General features: G+C 36.0%; 5 protein-coding genes across 8 annotated transcripts; 4 read left to right on the forward strand and 1 right to left on the reverse strand.

The window, feature by feature from the left end:
* Positions 1-1,783: 1,783 nt before the first annotated feature.
* Positions 1,784-5,736, forward strand: LOC9312260 (probable pectate lyase 12). The gene is made up of 7 exons (XM_021026626.1): positions 1,784-2,246; positions 2,463-2,717; positions 3,498-3,706; positions 4,096-4,346; positions 4,445-4,636; positions 4,962-5,170; positions 5,478-5,736. The coding sequence occupies exons 1-7, from the start codon at positions 2,107-2,109 to the stop codon at positions 5,677-5,679; spliced, it is 1,458 nt and encodes a 485-aa protein (XP_020882285.1). The 5' UTR covers positions 1,784-2,106; the 3' UTR covers positions 5,680-5,736.
* An 801-nt stretch (positions 5,737-6,537) lies between these two features.
* On the reverse strand, positions 6,538-7,899 carry LOC9312261 (transcription factor MYB27). The gene is made up of 4 exons (XM_021026317.1): positions 7,413-7,899; positions 7,198-7,327; positions 7,007-7,107; positions 6,538-6,924 (listed from the first exon to the last, which is right to left on the reverse strand). The coding sequence occupies exons 1-4, from the start codon at positions 7,534-7,536 to the stop codon at positions 6,566-6,568; spliced, it is 714 nt and encodes a 237-aa protein (XP_020881976.1). The 5' UTR covers positions 7,537-7,899; the 3' UTR covers positions 6,538-6,565.
* A 281-nt stretch (positions 7,900-8,180) lies between these two features.
* On the forward strand, positions 8,181-10,035 carry LOC9313975 (WAT1-related protein At3g53210). Of its 4 annotated transcripts, none has more exons than XM_021026612.1 (6): positions 8,181-8,523; positions 8,614-8,676; positions 8,754-8,870; positions 9,036-9,438; positions 9,520-9,671; positions 9,767-10,035. In XM_021026612.1, exons 1-6 carry the CDS (start codon positions 8,216-8,218, stop codon positions 9,957-9,959), a joined length of 1,236 nt encoding a protein of 411 aa, XP_020882271.1. In that variant the 5' UTR covers positions 8,181-8,215; the 3' UTR covers positions 9,960-10,035. The 4 variants fall into 4 exon arrangements, with proteins under 4 accessions (XP_020882271.1, XP_020882272.1, XP_020882273.1 ...); XM_021026613.1 differs by having other exon boundaries at positions 8,183-8,523; positions 9,744-9,830; XM_021026614.1 differs by having other exon boundaries at positions 8,187-8,523; positions 9,520-9,649; positions 9,767-9,847.
* Positions 10,036-10,117: 82 nt separating this feature from the next.
* Positions 10,118-10,980, forward strand: LOC9312262 (thioredoxin-like 3-3). Its single transcript, XM_021026616.1, has 3 exons — positions 10,118-10,385; positions 10,490-10,515; positions 10,656-10,980. Exons 1-3 carry the CDS (start codon positions 10,251-10,253, stop codon positions 10,873-10,875), a joined length of 381 nt encoding a protein of 126 aa, XP_020882275.1. The 5' UTR covers positions 10,118-10,250; the 3' UTR covers positions 10,876-10,980.
* A 1,086-nt stretch (positions 10,981-12,066) lies between these two features.
* LOC9312263 (cell division control protein 48 homolog D) lies at positions 12,067-15,736 on the forward strand. The gene is made up of 9 exons (XM_021025096.1): positions 12,067-12,201; positions 12,301-12,466; positions 12,721-12,949; positions 13,084-13,850; positions 13,942-14,163; positions 14,254-14,325; positions 14,413-14,694; positions 14,796-15,155; positions 15,243-15,736. The coding sequence occupies exons 1-9, from the start codon at positions 12,173-12,175 to the stop codon at positions 15,546-15,548; spliced, it is 2,433 nt and encodes an 810-aa protein (XP_020880755.1). The 5' UTR covers positions 12,067-12,172; the 3' UTR covers positions 15,549-15,736.
* Positions 15,737-16,577: the final 841 nt, after the last annotated feature.

Below are 16,577 nucleotides of genomic sequence, written 5' to 3' on the forward strand. Positions count from 1 at the left end.
AGATAGGAGTAGGACCATGGGTCCATGATGCTTTGACAAGAGGCAATAAAGGATTTGCAGTAAAATCAGTAACTTTATTGACAAACAAAAAAAATGAAGCCCTAAGTTAGCCCCACCGTATAATACAAAGATTCGAATACTTTAATAATACGAGCTAAAGAATAAAGAGCAAGAGCCTTTGACTATTTCCACTTATAAGTTTTCCTCTGAGACAGAGAGAGATGGGGCATTATTTCATCACGCTCCGGTCAAAGATATATATGTCTTCTGTTTTAGGACTCAGCTAAAACCACCTTCATAGTTAGTACGTTGGATACTATGACAATGTAATGAAGAAGCGGTGCTAAATCTAAATTATCATTCTGGATAATGACAAGTTGATAAAAGAAGATTACTTTACGTAATGTAGGCGTTTTAATGAAGAACTTAATTTCATCGTTCGTGGAAAATAACAATTACACAAGCAAAGCAATGACTTTTATGGACACTATGATTGGTTACAATGATCTTATTGGACATGTGAGGAGGCAAAGTGTATATATTTATATCTATAATGTTTTTTTTTTTTTTCTTCACCAAAGATGCCGCCTAACATTACGTTATTTAACACTACATTTAGCTTACATTAGTAATCTAAAAACAACTTTAATAATAATCCAACAATCACGCCTTATCTAACCAAATCCTAATTTGTCATAAGCTTTCATGAGAATTTAAGAAAACATACTCATGTATGATTGATTGTTTGTGCGCATGTGTATATGGACAACGTGGGTTTCTTTCCTTGGTTGGATATATAGATCGGGTTGCAACAGTTTCAGGAGGTTAGACCGTGAATTTGGATATGCCTAATTATTGATTTTGGTCTAGTGGAACTTGGATGTATTCATATTCCAATTGATTTTGGTCTACTCAAAATCATCTTCACTAGCTAATAAATGTTATTGAATCTCATGTATCATCGAGTAGTAAAATCTCTAAACAAGCTTGACGACACCGGTATCAAACCGAAAACTCTTTTTCTGGTCCAAAACCCCATTAATACTAGCATTCATATTGTAGAGCTTGTGGGGAAATTTTATTATAATGTCACATCACTTTTATAATAAAAGTTGAAAACCGTGACAAGAGATTCAAATATCAAAACCTATCGTTTGTTAAATCTGTTGAGGCTACGAATATCTTTTATCTTATACGGAAAAATGTCATTAAAATCGTTGATTTAAATCTTTAATTCCCGACGAAACGAAATAAATATCAAACTTATGTTGATTTTCCAAATAAATATCGAACTTTCGTTGACTTGGCCATATTAGACATGACATTAAGTGGATTAACAAATCCTGTTAACGGAGTTAATTTTCTGTTAACATACATGTTAATTGAAAATGACATTGTTTCCTATAACAACAAAACGACGTCATTTTGTCGTAACGATTGAACTAAATCTCTAAATTCAATCTTAAATCCTCAAATCAAGCAAAATTTCTAACCCTAAATTTTCATATGATTTAAAACCCGGAATTTTATAGAGGAGTTACAACAAAACGACGTCATTTTATTGTTAGAGGGAATGTTGTCGTTTTCAATTAACAGGTCTGTTAATAGAAAAATTAACCTTGTTAATATGATTTGTTAACCTATTTAACGTCATGCCTAATATGGTCAGGTCAACGAATATTTGGTTTTTATCGGGAAAGTCAACATAAGTTTGATATTTATTTCGTTTCGTCGAGAGTTGAAGATTAAAATCAACGTTTTCAAGAAGTTGGGAATATTAGTAGTACAATAAAAAAGAGCTTCAAAGGAAAAAAATTGGAGACCGTTTCCTCGAGACAAGCAGATTCTCAATCCTCGAGACTGTCAGTGGAAAACAACTTCACTCTCTCTCTTCAAAAAGAACAAAAGAAAAACAAAAATACAAAAGCCAAGAAAGCCATTATTACAAAAGCAATAACACACTGTAAAAAAGCCACTCACGAACACTGGTCAGTAACCAGAGAGAGAAGAAGAAGAACAAGCCATGTCTTAACTCTTATTAACTACTCTCTTCTTCTCCCTCCGTTTAACTAACCAAAAACCCTAAATTCATAAGTTTCTTCAACAATGATGCTTCAAAGAAGCTGCATTGTACTTCTCTTCTCTCTTTTTCTGTTCACTCCACAAATGGGTTTCTCCGTGCTCAACAGAACTGTACTTCTCATACCACATCCTGACCCGGAACTAGTCGCTTATGAAGTTCAGTGGTACACATACTACATTGCCTCTTCTGGATCTACATTTACTCTCTTTTTCAGATTCTTTAATGTAATTTTCTATCTGGGTTTTACATTTAACAAGCTACTATCATGTCTTCTTGTGAATCTGAGGACTGAGGTTGCTCTGTTTCTGTAGTTCTCTGTTTTGTCCGGTTCTTTTAAACCGGACAGACTTTAATTATCCGGTTTTTAACTGTTTCACAGGAAAGTAAATGCATCTATAACAAGACGTCAAGCTTTGGACACGACGGACCAGGCCGGTTCAAACCCGTGCTTCACCGGTAACCCAATCGATGACTGTTGGAAATGTGACCCAAACTGGCCTAATAACCGTCAAGGGCTAGCAGATTGTGGTATCGGGTTCGGACAGTACGCATTAGGAGGCAAAGGTGGTCAATTTTACTTCGTCACTGATTCTTCGGACGATGATGCCGTCGACCCTAAACCGGGCACTCTCAGGTACCTTTCTTTCAACCGACTAAACCGGATTTCTTATAAGAAAGTCTTGCAAGTAGACAAATTATGTGTTGTCTGTTATTAGTTCAAGACAAATATATGATCTTGAATTATCGTTTCTTGACCGTAGTTAAATAACACTAATACTATATACTTTACTTGAACATTACATGTCATTATTGTTTTAGCCCTAAACATAACCTATATACTTTCACAATTTAAATCCTATAAGAAAATAAGATTCTGTTTAAGCTGTACTACGTTTAATCTATTCCACAATTACTTTTTTTTTTTCTCTCTCTTTTGTCATCTCATATTCACATGCCCCACAGGCCCACACCAATCTGTTACGTACGACTTTTTCAATACCACTTGTTTATATTTCTAAATAAACCCTCCATTTTATGGAAAATTCCCAATAACCCTGATTTTTTAAAAAATACTTCAAAACCTCCTCAAAATCCTTTTAAAACGTTTAGAAAAGCTCTATAATTTGTTCAACTAAATCCGTTTTTAAACATAGAAATGTAATGTTTACGATGTTTATAATTTGGTGTCCCTACATTATAATTTTAACACTGTCCCTTAGAAGTAAATCATATAATAAATCTAGAGAATAGACAATTATAATAAAACAAGTGCATCAGTCTCTTGGGACATGGGACCTCGAATAATTTGGGGAATCTTTATCAATGTCAAAGGAAACGGGTTTACAATGTGAAAATTTATTTAAACGACCTAGAAGATAAATTAACATGAACCTCTTAAAAATTTTGGTGACAGATATGGAGTGATACAAGAAGAGCCATTGTGGATAGTGTTCCCAAGCAACATGATGATTAAACTAAAGCAAGAGTTAATATTCAATAGTTACAAGACACTTGATGGAAGAGGAGCTAATGTTCACATTGTTGGTGGTGGCTGCATCACTCTTCAATATGTCTCCAATATCATCATTCACAACATTCATATCCACCATTGTTACCAATCCGGTAATTTTTTTTGGCACATTTGTTCTTTTTCTAAATTCTTTTAATTCAATCTTTGGTTCAAAACAAAATACTATCTCTTCTTTTTTTTTACGGCCAATAATTGTTAGTTTTTCAACTTTTAACCTTTTTATTTTCTTGCCCTAATAATTTAGTAGGTCCCTTTTGTTGGTGTACATATTTTCCTTCTCATTCATTGGTGTTTTCACACGCAAACAAAGAAAACATGTTTTGTTTGAATTTATCAGCATTTATTGATTTATTCATAAAAGAATGGTAAGCAAGAAAAACAAAGTAAAATTAAATCTTTCGTCCTTCCTGAAATAGCATTGATTTGGTTATTAATAAAAGCAATTCTGAAAATATGTTTGTCCACGCTTTTCTTTCGCTAGGGAATACTAACGTGCGGTCAAGTCCAACGCACTACGGGTTCAGAACGAAATCGGACGGTGATGGTATCTCTATATTCGGATCAAAGGACATTTGGATCGACCATTGTTCTCTATCGAGATGCAAGGACGGTCTGATAGATGCGGTGATGGGTTCCACAGGAATTACTATATCGAACAACTTCTTCTCTCACCATAATGAAGTCATGCTTCTTGGTCACAGCGATCACTATGAACCAGACAGTGGCATGCAGGTCACACACACAAACTAGTTCATACTAATTCTCTTTCTGCGAATGACTATTTGGTTTTAAATGAGAGTAGTGTTTGAAATGTTTTTGTGATTTTTTAGGTAACAATTGCGTTTAATCACTTTGGAGAGAAATTGATACAAAGGATGCCGAGGTGTCGACGTGGATATATCCATGTTGTTAATAATGATTTTACTCAATGGGAAATGTATGCGATTGGCGGTAGCGGTAACCCGACTATTAACAGTCAGGGCAATCGGTACACCGCCCCAACCAATCCATTCGCCAAAGAGGTAATCTAGCAACCCCTACTTGATTTCATTAGTGTTGGTTATTTTTTTTTTTTTAGGCATATGATAAAATTAGAACGATACAAAAAATAATACCGTTCTTCTTACTTTTTAAGAAGATATATGTTTTAGACTTTGCTTTTGGTTTCATGAAAGTAGGAGTATTTCTTAATATTATCTTATCTTACTATTATTTTTTTAGTTATTAAAAAATCAAATCTCAAAATATTAAGTGAACTGCAAATAGTAGATATTGAAATAGTGAAAATTTTATCTTTAACATCTTCAAAACATTCATTTTAAAAAAATGGAGAGTATTATCGTGTAGGTGACTAAGAGAGTGGAAACACCGGATGGGGATTGGAAAGGGTGGAACTGGAGATCAGAGGGGGACATTTTGGTGAATGGAGCGTTCTTCGTGGCATCCGGTGAAGGTGCAGAAATGAGGTATGAGAAGGCATATAGCGTCGAGCCTAAGTCCGCCTCATTCATTACACAAATCACATTTCACTCAGGTGTTCTCGGCGTCGGCGGCAGGTTTGGATTCTGCATTCTATCATACAAATCATCCACTCTTTACTAAATTTTTCGTTTTGAAAAAGAACTTGTCATTTTTAACAAATGAACACTTTGAATCGTTTGTTTTACCAACACAAACCATATAAGAAATTGGTATGTCTCTACATACTGTTTTGTTTTCTTCTACTTTTGCCTTTAAGGCTTTAACTTTATCCTTTTTCTTTTGTCTAATTTCTTTTTTATTTACCCCACTATTTTCATAATTATCGCCCATTAACCTCAAAAAGTCAAAATGGAGCTAATTGAGGGTGTTTAATTGGTACAGGAATAACAATCTGGGGATGTGGACCACTACTGGATCGGAAGGTAATAGCGGTTTAGATTCTTACAACGACTATACCGATGAAATGTCTGCCGCCGGTTCAACCAACCGGTTATCTTTTTCAGTTCTTGTTTTAGCATTCATGCTAAGTTCGATATCATATTTGGCCATGTTCACTTCTTCAACCCAAATGTTTATGTTGTAACATGAATTGAATTTACTTATATTTTATCAAGGAACAAGCAAAAAGTTTCCAAACTCATTCTTGTGCATTATTTTCTTCCATATGATCTTATGTTAATTTAATGGGCATCATAATTTATAGTTTTACAAAATGAATTAGTTCTTTACAATAATACCACATGTGTGTCATACTATACGTATATGCAATCGTGACGTTGTAATAGTCCTATCCTATCTATAATTAATTATACATAACTAATAGTCTAATTGAGATAATATATTAATCTTTAACGTTTATATTATCTTCTTCTTTGTCTTTTCTAATATACAAGAGGGCAATCCATGCATGCATCTACACTTCATTCATATCATATCATATCAATAGATTACTTTAGGATATTGTAATTTACTATATTGAACATTAAATACTTTCCCCTAAAGAACTAAAATATAAAACATTAACAAATCATTTGGCTCAAAAGTACACTAAAACAATTAAAATTAATTCATATTAAAGATAAAGCCCATCAACCAATAATGTTAACAAAAAAAACTAATAAATTTTATCATTGGAGCATGGACTTCTCATGTTTTTGTTGTTGTATATAACAAGACTATACACATCAATATTTTTACTTAATTTGTTACTATGGATATGTATATACCTTTATATTTAAATTTGTTTAACGAAATTTTTTATTGTTTTGAAGATTAACAAACTTGTCTTTGACTTTGACCTAACTCGCGATTCAAATTTCATTTTGATAACCGATGCAAATTTGAGTTCAAATTGTACATAATTGATTCATATTGAGCTTGAATATTGGAACACTTGTTTCAATATAGCACTTTCGAGTTTCGAATTCAGGTATTCCAAGAGTTAAAAAGTAAATAAACAAACTTAAGAATTATGACCATAGAGAACATGAAAACTCCTCAAAGTCCCTAGTCTCTTGAAACCACCAAGTACCAATGTTAATGTTGTTCTCACTGCTACTGCTGCTGTGGTCTTCTGAAAGATTTGCTTCACTCTGGTCTGGCGAAATCTCTGATATCCAATCCGAAATCCGATTTTCATACGGTGAATTCATAACACCGTAGCTTTGTCTTCCACAAATACCACAATTGGTTTCTTTAGCACTTTCCATGCTCACAACTTCATCAAAACCATGTTCTTGAGACGTTGTCCTTGTCCTAGTGATCTCTGTTTCCTTATACTTGTGCAACAATTCTTCTCCTGTTTTTCCTCTGAACTCAATGACCTTATCTACAGCAAAACACATCATTAATTTATTGAATCCTGATCTAAAATTAACACATGCAACAATGAAAGTATATCTAATATCTACCATAGTTTTGAGCTTCCTCTTTCTTTCTAGAATGAGTTCTCCAAAAGTTCTTAATCTCGTTATCAGTCCTACCGGGTAATCTTCTCGCAATCTTCGACCACCTGTATTGATTTACAGTATTTAATTCAAACCGGAAAAAACAATCATGTAAGTAAAAGATTAAAGTGTTTTCTTTCTTTTTTGTCTCTCACTTGTTACCCCAGAGAGCATGGAGCTGAAAGATGATTCTCTCTTCTTCTTGACTCATCGGCCCACGCTTCAGACTCGGATTCAGATAGTTCATCCACCTTAGCCTGCAACTCTTACCACTCCTCTTCAAACCTAAAAGTATGAACACCACAAACAAAAATATATTTCAGACATACAAATTTCTATTTTTGGAAAGTGACAAGGTTTCAAAGTGTACCGGAAACTATTGCTAAAGAATCCCAACGACGTTCTCCCAAAAGGGTTATGAACTTCACTAGCCGTTCGTCTTCTTCTTCAAGCCATGGCCCTCTACGAAGTGTTTCTTCCTTCTTAAAATCCATTTTTCTTTCTTTCTTTCTTCTTCTCTTTCTTTGTGTTATTACTTAATTGAATCCTTTCTAAGTTTGTGCTTTGAACTTGTAAGCGTGCTTTGGCTTTACTTAAATAGTAAAGTCATGAGTTTACCCAAATTGGGAAATGTCCAAAAAGCTGACGAACACAAATAGTTTAGTGGATAATAAAATCATGCATCAGTTAGTTAGGTTCTTGTTTTTCCTTCTAGGTCATCTTTTAAGTTATATATAGATTATAGATTTGGATTAGGTTCCAAGTATCTTTCCTTTTTGAATCATCATCAACTTGTTATTTTTAATATCATTGTCTTCAGGGATTATCACTTTCATCATCTTAGAAATTCATTAAATTTATTGAAGTATCCAATCGGGTTTGGTTTTGGGAATTTCAATATCTTAATAGGGTTCTGATAAACAAAAGAGATGAAACCAGATCTTTCTGCAATCTTTTTTCCACTCATTCAAAAGTGTAAGCCAACGAAGCAATCTAATTAAGTTTTGATTAGTTAACTAATCCCTGTGCTAAGCCTAATCACATTTCTGCAACAAAGAGAGTTCAAATTTTACGCATCTAATTGAGCCGGTTAATGAAACCTGTCAATGATGAAATTGGCTTTGGTTAAATTCGGTTCAGACTATTCACATTTTCACGTGAGACAACCTGCACATGACAGTCTTATCTCTGTTTTTGTCGTTTTCAAGAAAGTCGCCACAAGAGATCATTCGAAGGAAAAGAAAAAAGGCAAAACAGATCTCTCCTGCCGTCTTTGGTTTCTTCCGGCGGAGAAAGATGTCTCCGATACCGGAAAGGGCAAAGCTTCACGTAGCTATGGTGGTGTTTCAGACAGGATACGCAGGGAATCACGTGATCGTGAGATACGCTCTAAACTTAGGAGTAAGCAAGCTCGTCTTCCCACTTTACCGAACCATCGTCGCTTTCTCTGTTCTTGCTCCCTCTGCTTACTTCCTTGAAAAGTATAATAAACTTCTTTAAAATGAAACTAATTTTTTAATTCTTGAATTCTTGTTTTTATAATAATCTTGATTATTTGTATATTCTAACAGAAAAGAAAGACCGGCCATGAAAACCAGTTTTCTCATTCAGTTCTTCCTTCTTGGACTCATCGGGTACGATCTTGTCTTTAGACTTTGGATATAAAACAAAGACACAATCTTTTGATTCAATTAATCATTTTTGGTAATAGAATAACGTTAAATCAAGGATTTTACATCTTTGGATTGGACAATACCTCACCAACATTCGCATCAGCAACAGAAAATGTTGTTCCTGCTGTTTCATTCCTCATGGCAGCGTCGCTCGGGTATGTTCTTGATTCTTTATTGGAGATAACTTGGGAAGCAAGATGTGTATCTTGCGGACCAATTACTATTGACCCTCAAAGTCGGCTCTATACCATGTTAATATTTATGGAATCTCTCACTTGAACTCATATCTCATTATTACTATAACACACCAACTACTGTAGAATAGAGAAGGTGAAATGGAAGAGGAAAGATGGTATAGCCAAAGTGGTGGGCACAATTGTATCAGTCTCAGGCTCTTTGGTTATAACACTCTATAAAGGACCCACCATTTACCAACCGAGTCTGCGTTTAGTGAACCGACCTATCAAAGCTGAAGAAGCAGAGGAACAAAACAAGAACTGGACGTTGGGATGTCTCTGTTTGATGGGTCACTGTTTATGCTGGTCAAGTTGGATTGTGTTGCAGTCACCATTGCTTAAAAAGTACTCAGCTCGCTTCTCCTTCGTCTCCTACTCTTGCTTTTTCGCCGTGTTACAGTTCTTTGGAATCTCTGCTTATTTCGAGAGAGATCAAGAGAGATGGAAAATAACATCAGGAGGCGAATTATACGCGTTACTATACACCGTAAGTGTTTGTTTATCTTTTTAGATTAAGACTCTTTTGAATGCTCTGTTTAATTTTGGTGTGAGTTTTGAATATTTGCAGGGTTTAATTGGTTCAGCAATGGTGTTTGCAATACAAATATATGTAGTGGAGAGAGGAGGACCTCTGTTTGTATCAGCGTATTTGCCTCTTCAAACTTTAATTGCTGCTATTTTAGCCACTTTTGCTCTTGGTGAACACTTCTACCTTGGCGGGTATGTATATATCTATGTTTTACTCATTATGTATTTGGTTTTCATTTCTAATCATTAAGCTTTTTCTTACAGATTGGTGTGTTTGTTTTTGTCAGATTGATTGGTGCAATACTAATCATGAGTGGACTATACTTAGTTGTGATGGGAAAGAGTTGGGAGAATCAAGCTTTTTTCCAACAACAACAACACATGATTTCTTCAGCAGCATCCGAATTTGGTGGTGAAGAAAACCACCATAATAATAATAAACCAAGATCTTCTCTTAATCAACCATTAATTTCTTCTTAAATTTTGGTAGATGCTATTTATGTTACTTTTTTGAAGATAAAAAAAACTGTCATTAAAAGGTTGTTCCTAGTTCCTACTTTCTTTCTCCATCAAAATCATAATTGACCCGGTTAACGAAATCTGTCGATGTTAAAATTAGCTTTGGTTAACATCGGTTTAGACTTAAATCAATTGGTTTGGGTTTAGTGCCGTAGTGGTTAGGTGAGTGTGACTTGTGGTTATATATGATATAATCTGGAGGGATCAAATTTGCGCCAAAAACCAAGCAAACAAAAACTAGAAAAAATAATAATGAGCAAGCAAGAATCGGAGGGAGCAAATATTGATTTCGAATCCAAATCAAATCACAATGGCAATGTGAAAATCGCACCAAACGACCAAAGTTTCCTCACAATTCTTGACGACATCAAATCTTCCAAATCTCCGGTTATTACAAACGACAACTCTTACATTTGTACACGTTTTTCAGACCCAAGCTGGGTTCTTTCGTAATCTGACAGTTATTCTTGTTTTTGTTTTGTGCTTTTCAGGCTGTTATTAACTACGGAGCTTCGTGGTACGTCTTGGTTTCTATATTTGGGAACAAACATTTCATGCTTGCAAAGTGTTTGATGAAATGCCTCAATGAGAACGGTTCTGTTTTTTGTTCTCCCTTTTGTCAAGTTTGACTGAGATTTTAAATTTTGAAAATTTCAGGTGTGGAGTTTGTAGCCAGATTCTACCTGCATTCCAAAAGCTCAGCAAAAATTTCTCGAAGCTCAAGTTTGTTTATGCAGATATCGACGAGTGCCCTGAAACCACTCGCCACATCCGCTATACACCCACGTTTCAGTTTTATAGAGACGGCGAAAAAGTCGATGAGATGTATGGAGCTGGTGAAGAGAGACTCCATGATCGTCTTTGGCTTCACTCTTGACTATGTTCATAAAATTCGAATAATTAAATCTGCATTCCTTTTGTGTACACTTCGAATCCTCTGAATAAGTTTGGACTTCGGTAAATTAATGTTATAAACTTATCAGAGGATGGAGCTAACATACATGATACAACTCTTGACAAATAAATATGAACACGGAGGACTAGGAGCTCTTCGCGGCGGCTCTTTCCCTCTCAAACGATCAGTTTAACCAGGTATGATGACCTTGAGAAACATAGCATTGAAGTCTACCATCCTTTTAATCCCACTCTTTGGCAATTTCAAAAGCACATCGGTTTGTTGAAGGGGTGTCCAAAGCTCACCTCCCAATCCGGTTTTGTGTTCCATCAATTCCAGCAATGAATTGGGTTAATGTAATTTTCTAATTTGGGCCAGGTTTTGAGATCGGACGGTCCATACTCTTTAACCACACAAAAATACCAACCATTAAGACTTTATCGTAGCCCATTAATAAGACCGACCTTTTTTTGTAATTTTGTATATTAAAAAAAAAACAAAAGTTAAAAACGTACACCTTTGTTGAATTTGTAATAATTTTCTTCTCTTATGAAATTATTATAATGTTTATTCACATTTAAATGAGGACAGAAAAAAAAAAAAAACCTAAGGTGGTGTTATTCAATGATGGATTTTAATAGAATTGAAATCCAACACTAATCCAGTGTTATTCAACTAATGATTATAAATCTAACGTTAAAATCTGGTGTTATTAGATCTTATACTTCATTAGATTTTAAAAGTTTGGTGTTATTCAATGGTGGAGTTAAAGTCAATTCTTTAAAGTTTGTAAAATCTAGTGTTATTCAAAACTAAAAGACTTGTAAAATCTTTGTATATTAAGTCATTTGAAATGAAACTTCTTTGGAGTTTCATGAGTAAATTATTAGAATCCAAATCCAAGATATATTGTAGAGATTTTGAAATCCACACAAACAGATTCTTAAAACCAATATCAGAAAGTAAATCTAAACCTTAAATAATTGATTTTAACTCCACCATTGAATAACACCCCCTAAATAACGCCAAAAGAAAAAAAAGGAAATACGCTGTTAAAAAAAAAAAAAGGAAATACCAAAAACAAATGGAAAACAAAAATAAAATAAAATAACTTTTCTTTGATAACAAGACACGGATTTGTCTTGTTGTATAAACAGACACCTGACCCTTTATTTTCTCATAGAAAACCGAAACGATCACACTTCTCGAATCTTCTTCTTCTTCTTCTTCTTCTTCTTCTTCTTCTTCTCTCTGCGAAGCTCTCTCTATAATATCAAACATGGCGAATCAAGCTGAATCATCCGACTCGTAAGTACTTGTTGATTAATCAGTAGCTCTTTGAGATTTTGTTGATTCTTCGTGTTGGGGTTTTTCTTATTCGATTTTTTTTTTCTCTGAATATCTCAGGAAGGGGACGAAGAGGGATTTTAGCACCGCAATTCTGGAGAGAAAGAAGGCGGCGAATCGTTTGGTTGTGGATGAGGCGATTAACGATGATAACTCTGTCGTTTCTCTTCACCCTGAAACCATGGAGAAGCTACAGCTTTTTCGTGGTGATACCGTTTTGATTAAGGTTTGATTTTGACAATTTTGGCTCTTCTTCTCTTGTTTCCTTTGATGAATTAGCGTAATTCAGGGTTTATAAGGGTTTTTGATTGTTCAGTGTTTTGGCTGCTTCTGGGTTCTACGGGGATGCTAGGGTTTATCAGAAAACTCGGGTCTTTCGATTTCATGCTTTTGTTTTGGGAATGAATGTTTCTTTGAGTTGTGTGTAGTTGACATGTTCGTTTTCTCTCCTTTTTTTTTTTTTGGAAATTGTGGCTACAGGGAAAGAAGAGGAAGGATACTGTGTGTATTGCTTTAGCTGATGATACTTGTGATGAACCAAAAATTAGGATGAACAAGGTTGTTAGGTCTAACCTCAGGGTTAGGCTTGGAGATGTTATCTCTGTTCATCAATGCCCTGATGTCAAGTATGGGAAGCGTGTTCACATATTGCCTATCGATGATACCATTGAAGGAGTTAGTGGCAATATATTTGATGCGTACCTTAAACGTAAGCGTTTTCTCTGCCCTGTTTTTATCTTTAGATGATGTGTTCATCTAAGTTGTGCTCTGCTTATGTACTTGTTGATGTGTTCTGTGTCATCACAGCAGTTTAATGTCTGTTGTTTTTTTGTATCTTGCCAGCTTATTTCTTGGAGGCATACCGTCCGGTGAGGAAGGGTGATCTTTTCTTGGTTAGAGGAGGGATGAGAAGTATTGAGTTTAAGGTTATTGAGACCGATCCTGCTGAGTACTGTGTTGTTGCTCCAGATACAGAAATTTTCTGTGAGGGTGAACCGATAAAGAGAGAGGATGAGGAGAGGTTGGATGAAGTTGGGTATGATGATGTTGGTGGTGTCAGGAAGCAAATGGCTCAGATTCGGGAACTTGTTGAGCTCCCATTGAGGCATCCACAACTCTTCAAGTCCATTGGTGTGAAACCTCCCAAAGGAATCTTGCTATATGGTCCCCCTGGTTCTGGAAAGACACTGATTGCCCGTGCTGTTGCTAATGAGACCGGTGCATTTTTCTTCTGTATCAATGGTCCCGAGATCATGTCGAAGCTAGCTGGTGAGAGTGAAAGCAACCTCAGGAAAGCGTTTGAGGAAGCTGAGAAGAATGCCCCCTCAATCATCTTTATTGATGAGCTCGATTCGATTGCTCCAAAAAGAGAAAAGACACACGGGGAAGTTGAAAGACGTATTGTATCCCAGCTCTTGACACTTATGGATGGGCTTAAATCCAGAGCCCATGTCATTGTTATGGGAGCGACCAACCGTCCCAACAGCATTGACCCCGCTTTGAGAAGGTTTGGACGATTTGACAGAGAGATTGATATTGGTGTTCCTGATGAGATTGGTCGTCTTGAAGTTCTCAGGATTCACACCAAGAACATGAAGCTTGCGGAAGATGTAATGTTCCGTTGCATATACTGTAATTATTTTCTTCTTTTCTTTTGCCTTTCTCTATTTGTCAGATCTGACATGATTTTCTCCTATTCAGGTTGATTTGGAAAGAGTATCCAAAGACACCCATGGTTATGTTGGTGCTGATCTTGCAGCATTATGCACTGAAGCTGCTCTCCAATGCATTAGGGAGAAGATGGACGTAATTGACCTAGATGACGAGGAGATAGATGCTGAAATTCTCAATTCTATGGCTGTGACTAATGATCATTTCCAGACTGCCCTTGGTAACAGCAATCCTTCAGCTCTACGTGAGACGGTGAGTTCAAGAGATCGATTTTTTGGTTTGCGGTTTCTAATTCTATTTGGTACCATTTTTTATTAAACTGTTATTTTCTCTTTTAACCAGGTCGTTGAGGTGCCTAATGTTTCTTGGGAGGACATTGGTGGTCTTGAGAATGTCAAGAGGGAGCTCCAAGAGGTAAATTAAGATTTTCAACAATTTGACATCTTTTTCAATTATTGACCCATGAATATGAACTAATCTGTTAACATTGTGCTGTTTTAGACTGTTCAATATCCAGTGGAGCATCCTGAGAAATTCGAGAAGTTTGGGATGTCACCGTCTAAAGGAGTCCTATTCTATGGTCCCCCTGGTTGTGGAAAGACTCTCTTGGCTAAGGCTATTGCGAACGAGTGTCAAGCCAACTTCATTAGTATCAAAGGTCCTGAGCTCCTCACAATGTGGTTTGGTGAGAGTGAAGCCAATGTGAGAGAGATATTCGACAAGGCACGCCAGTCTGCTCCTTGTGTTCTTTTCTTTGATGAGCTTGACTCCATTGCCACTCAGGTATTGTACTTGGTTTCTTGATCTCTCTACTTAGGCAGCTTATGCCCTTTACCTTTATCTCAGAAAAATTAATGAACATCTCTTGTAATAACTAATAACAGAGAGGGAACAGTGTCGGAGATGCTGGTGGTGCAGCAGATAGAGTATTGAACCAGCTTCTTACGGAGATGGATGGAATGAATGCTAAGAAGACGGTCTTCATCATCGGAGCTACAAACAGACCAGACATCATCGACCCTGCACTTCTGCGTCCTGGTCGTCTCGATCAGCTCATCTACATTCCTCTTCCTGATGAGGAGTCTCGTTACCAGATCTTCAAGTCTTGCCTGAGGAAATCGCCTGTAGCTAAAGATGTTGACCTGAGGGCTCTTGCGAAGTACACCCAAGGCTTCAGCGGTGCAGACATCACAGAGATTTGCCAGCGTTCTTGCAAGTATGCGATCAGAGAAAACATCGAGAAGGTATATGAATCTGAAACTAGAATCACAGTTCCTTTGTTTTATATATGTTATTGAGTCTTAAGCTCTTTTGATTTCATGTTTTGTTAGGATATTGAGAAGGAGAGGAAGAGAGCAGAGTCGCCAGAAGCAATGGAAGAGGACGAGGAGGAGATTGCAGAGATTAAAGCTGGTCACTTTGAGGAATCCATGAAATATGCAAGGAGATCAGTAAGTGATGCAGACATTCGCAAGTATCAGGCTTTTGCTCAGACTCTACAGCAATCACGTGGGTTTGGAAGCGAGTTCAGGTTCCCAGATGCGCCGACAGGGACTGGAGCTGCTGCCACAGTCGGGGGAGTCGACCCGTTTGCCACATCCGGAGGAGCAGCCGACGATGATGATCTCTACAGCTGAAAGATCTGATCAGACCCTGTGACTACTGTCTTTAGTCTTTTACTTTGTTCTGCTTGAAAAACTTTTGATGGTCTTTGTTGTGTTTTATTTATAAGTCTTTTGTACATAATAGTTGGGTTGAGACTCTAAATGAATCTAGTACAAGTGTGATGAAATAAATCTAGAGAAATGAGATTTTCAAGTTAATAGACTTTGGCATTAACCCTATGGACATCTAAAATCGTGGTTCTAAATTTCTAATCCATCCAAGCACAAAGCTGCAAATCTCCAATTTTCGTTGAGACTCCTAAAAATTCTGCACTGTAATTGTAATCATGGTTGTATATTTAGTTTGGCCTCTATGGATACATGGTTGTATATTTTAGTTGGGCCGCTATGGACTCGAGGCCTGTATCTGTTATGTATCAATTTGTGAAGATTTTAAGAAAAATAGAGACGAGGTAAATATTTGTGAAGAGTCGAATTGAAAATTGCTCAAGATTTCGTATATGTTAAGTTTTGCATTTTGTAGCTTAAAGTCTCTTTCACAAAAATGAAAAAACTTTCTTTTTTTTTTCTTTTTGTGACGAAGTGGTAATTTACTACATCAGTAATTAAGTGAAAACGAGCAGGCCTTATCGTCTCGGCAGGTTTTTGTCAGGTTGGTCCATTTTAGCAGACGACATCACGAGTTTGTTGCTCATCTCTCGATCACATCTCATTTTTCTTCCATGATTTAATGAGATTTGGACTCTTTTGATTCTTTCAAATATTAATTTTTAAAATCTTCATGATAAACTTTTATGAATTTTACATACAGATAGAACAAATTGTGGAAACTGAGAGAAAAGATTGAGAATATATATACACTTCCTTTCTCATTCTTCGTGATTGTATCACTATCACACAACAGTTTTGTAATTATAAGATTATATACGTACATAAATACTTTCTTTCTTTGTTAAAGTTTGATGTTTTGGACTTTTCTAATTAACCATGTATGTGATCTCGTGCATGTAGATTCTTTACCGCAAGATAAGTCACCATCAC

This window comes from Arabidopsis lyrata (assembly GCF_000004255.2).
Source record: "Arabidopsis lyrata subsp. lyrata unplaced genomic scaffold ARALYscaffold_5, whole genome shotgun sequence".
Lineage (NCBI taxonomy): Eukaryota > Viridiplantae > Streptophyta > Magnoliopsida > Brassicales > Brassicaceae > Arabidopsis > Arabidopsis lyrata.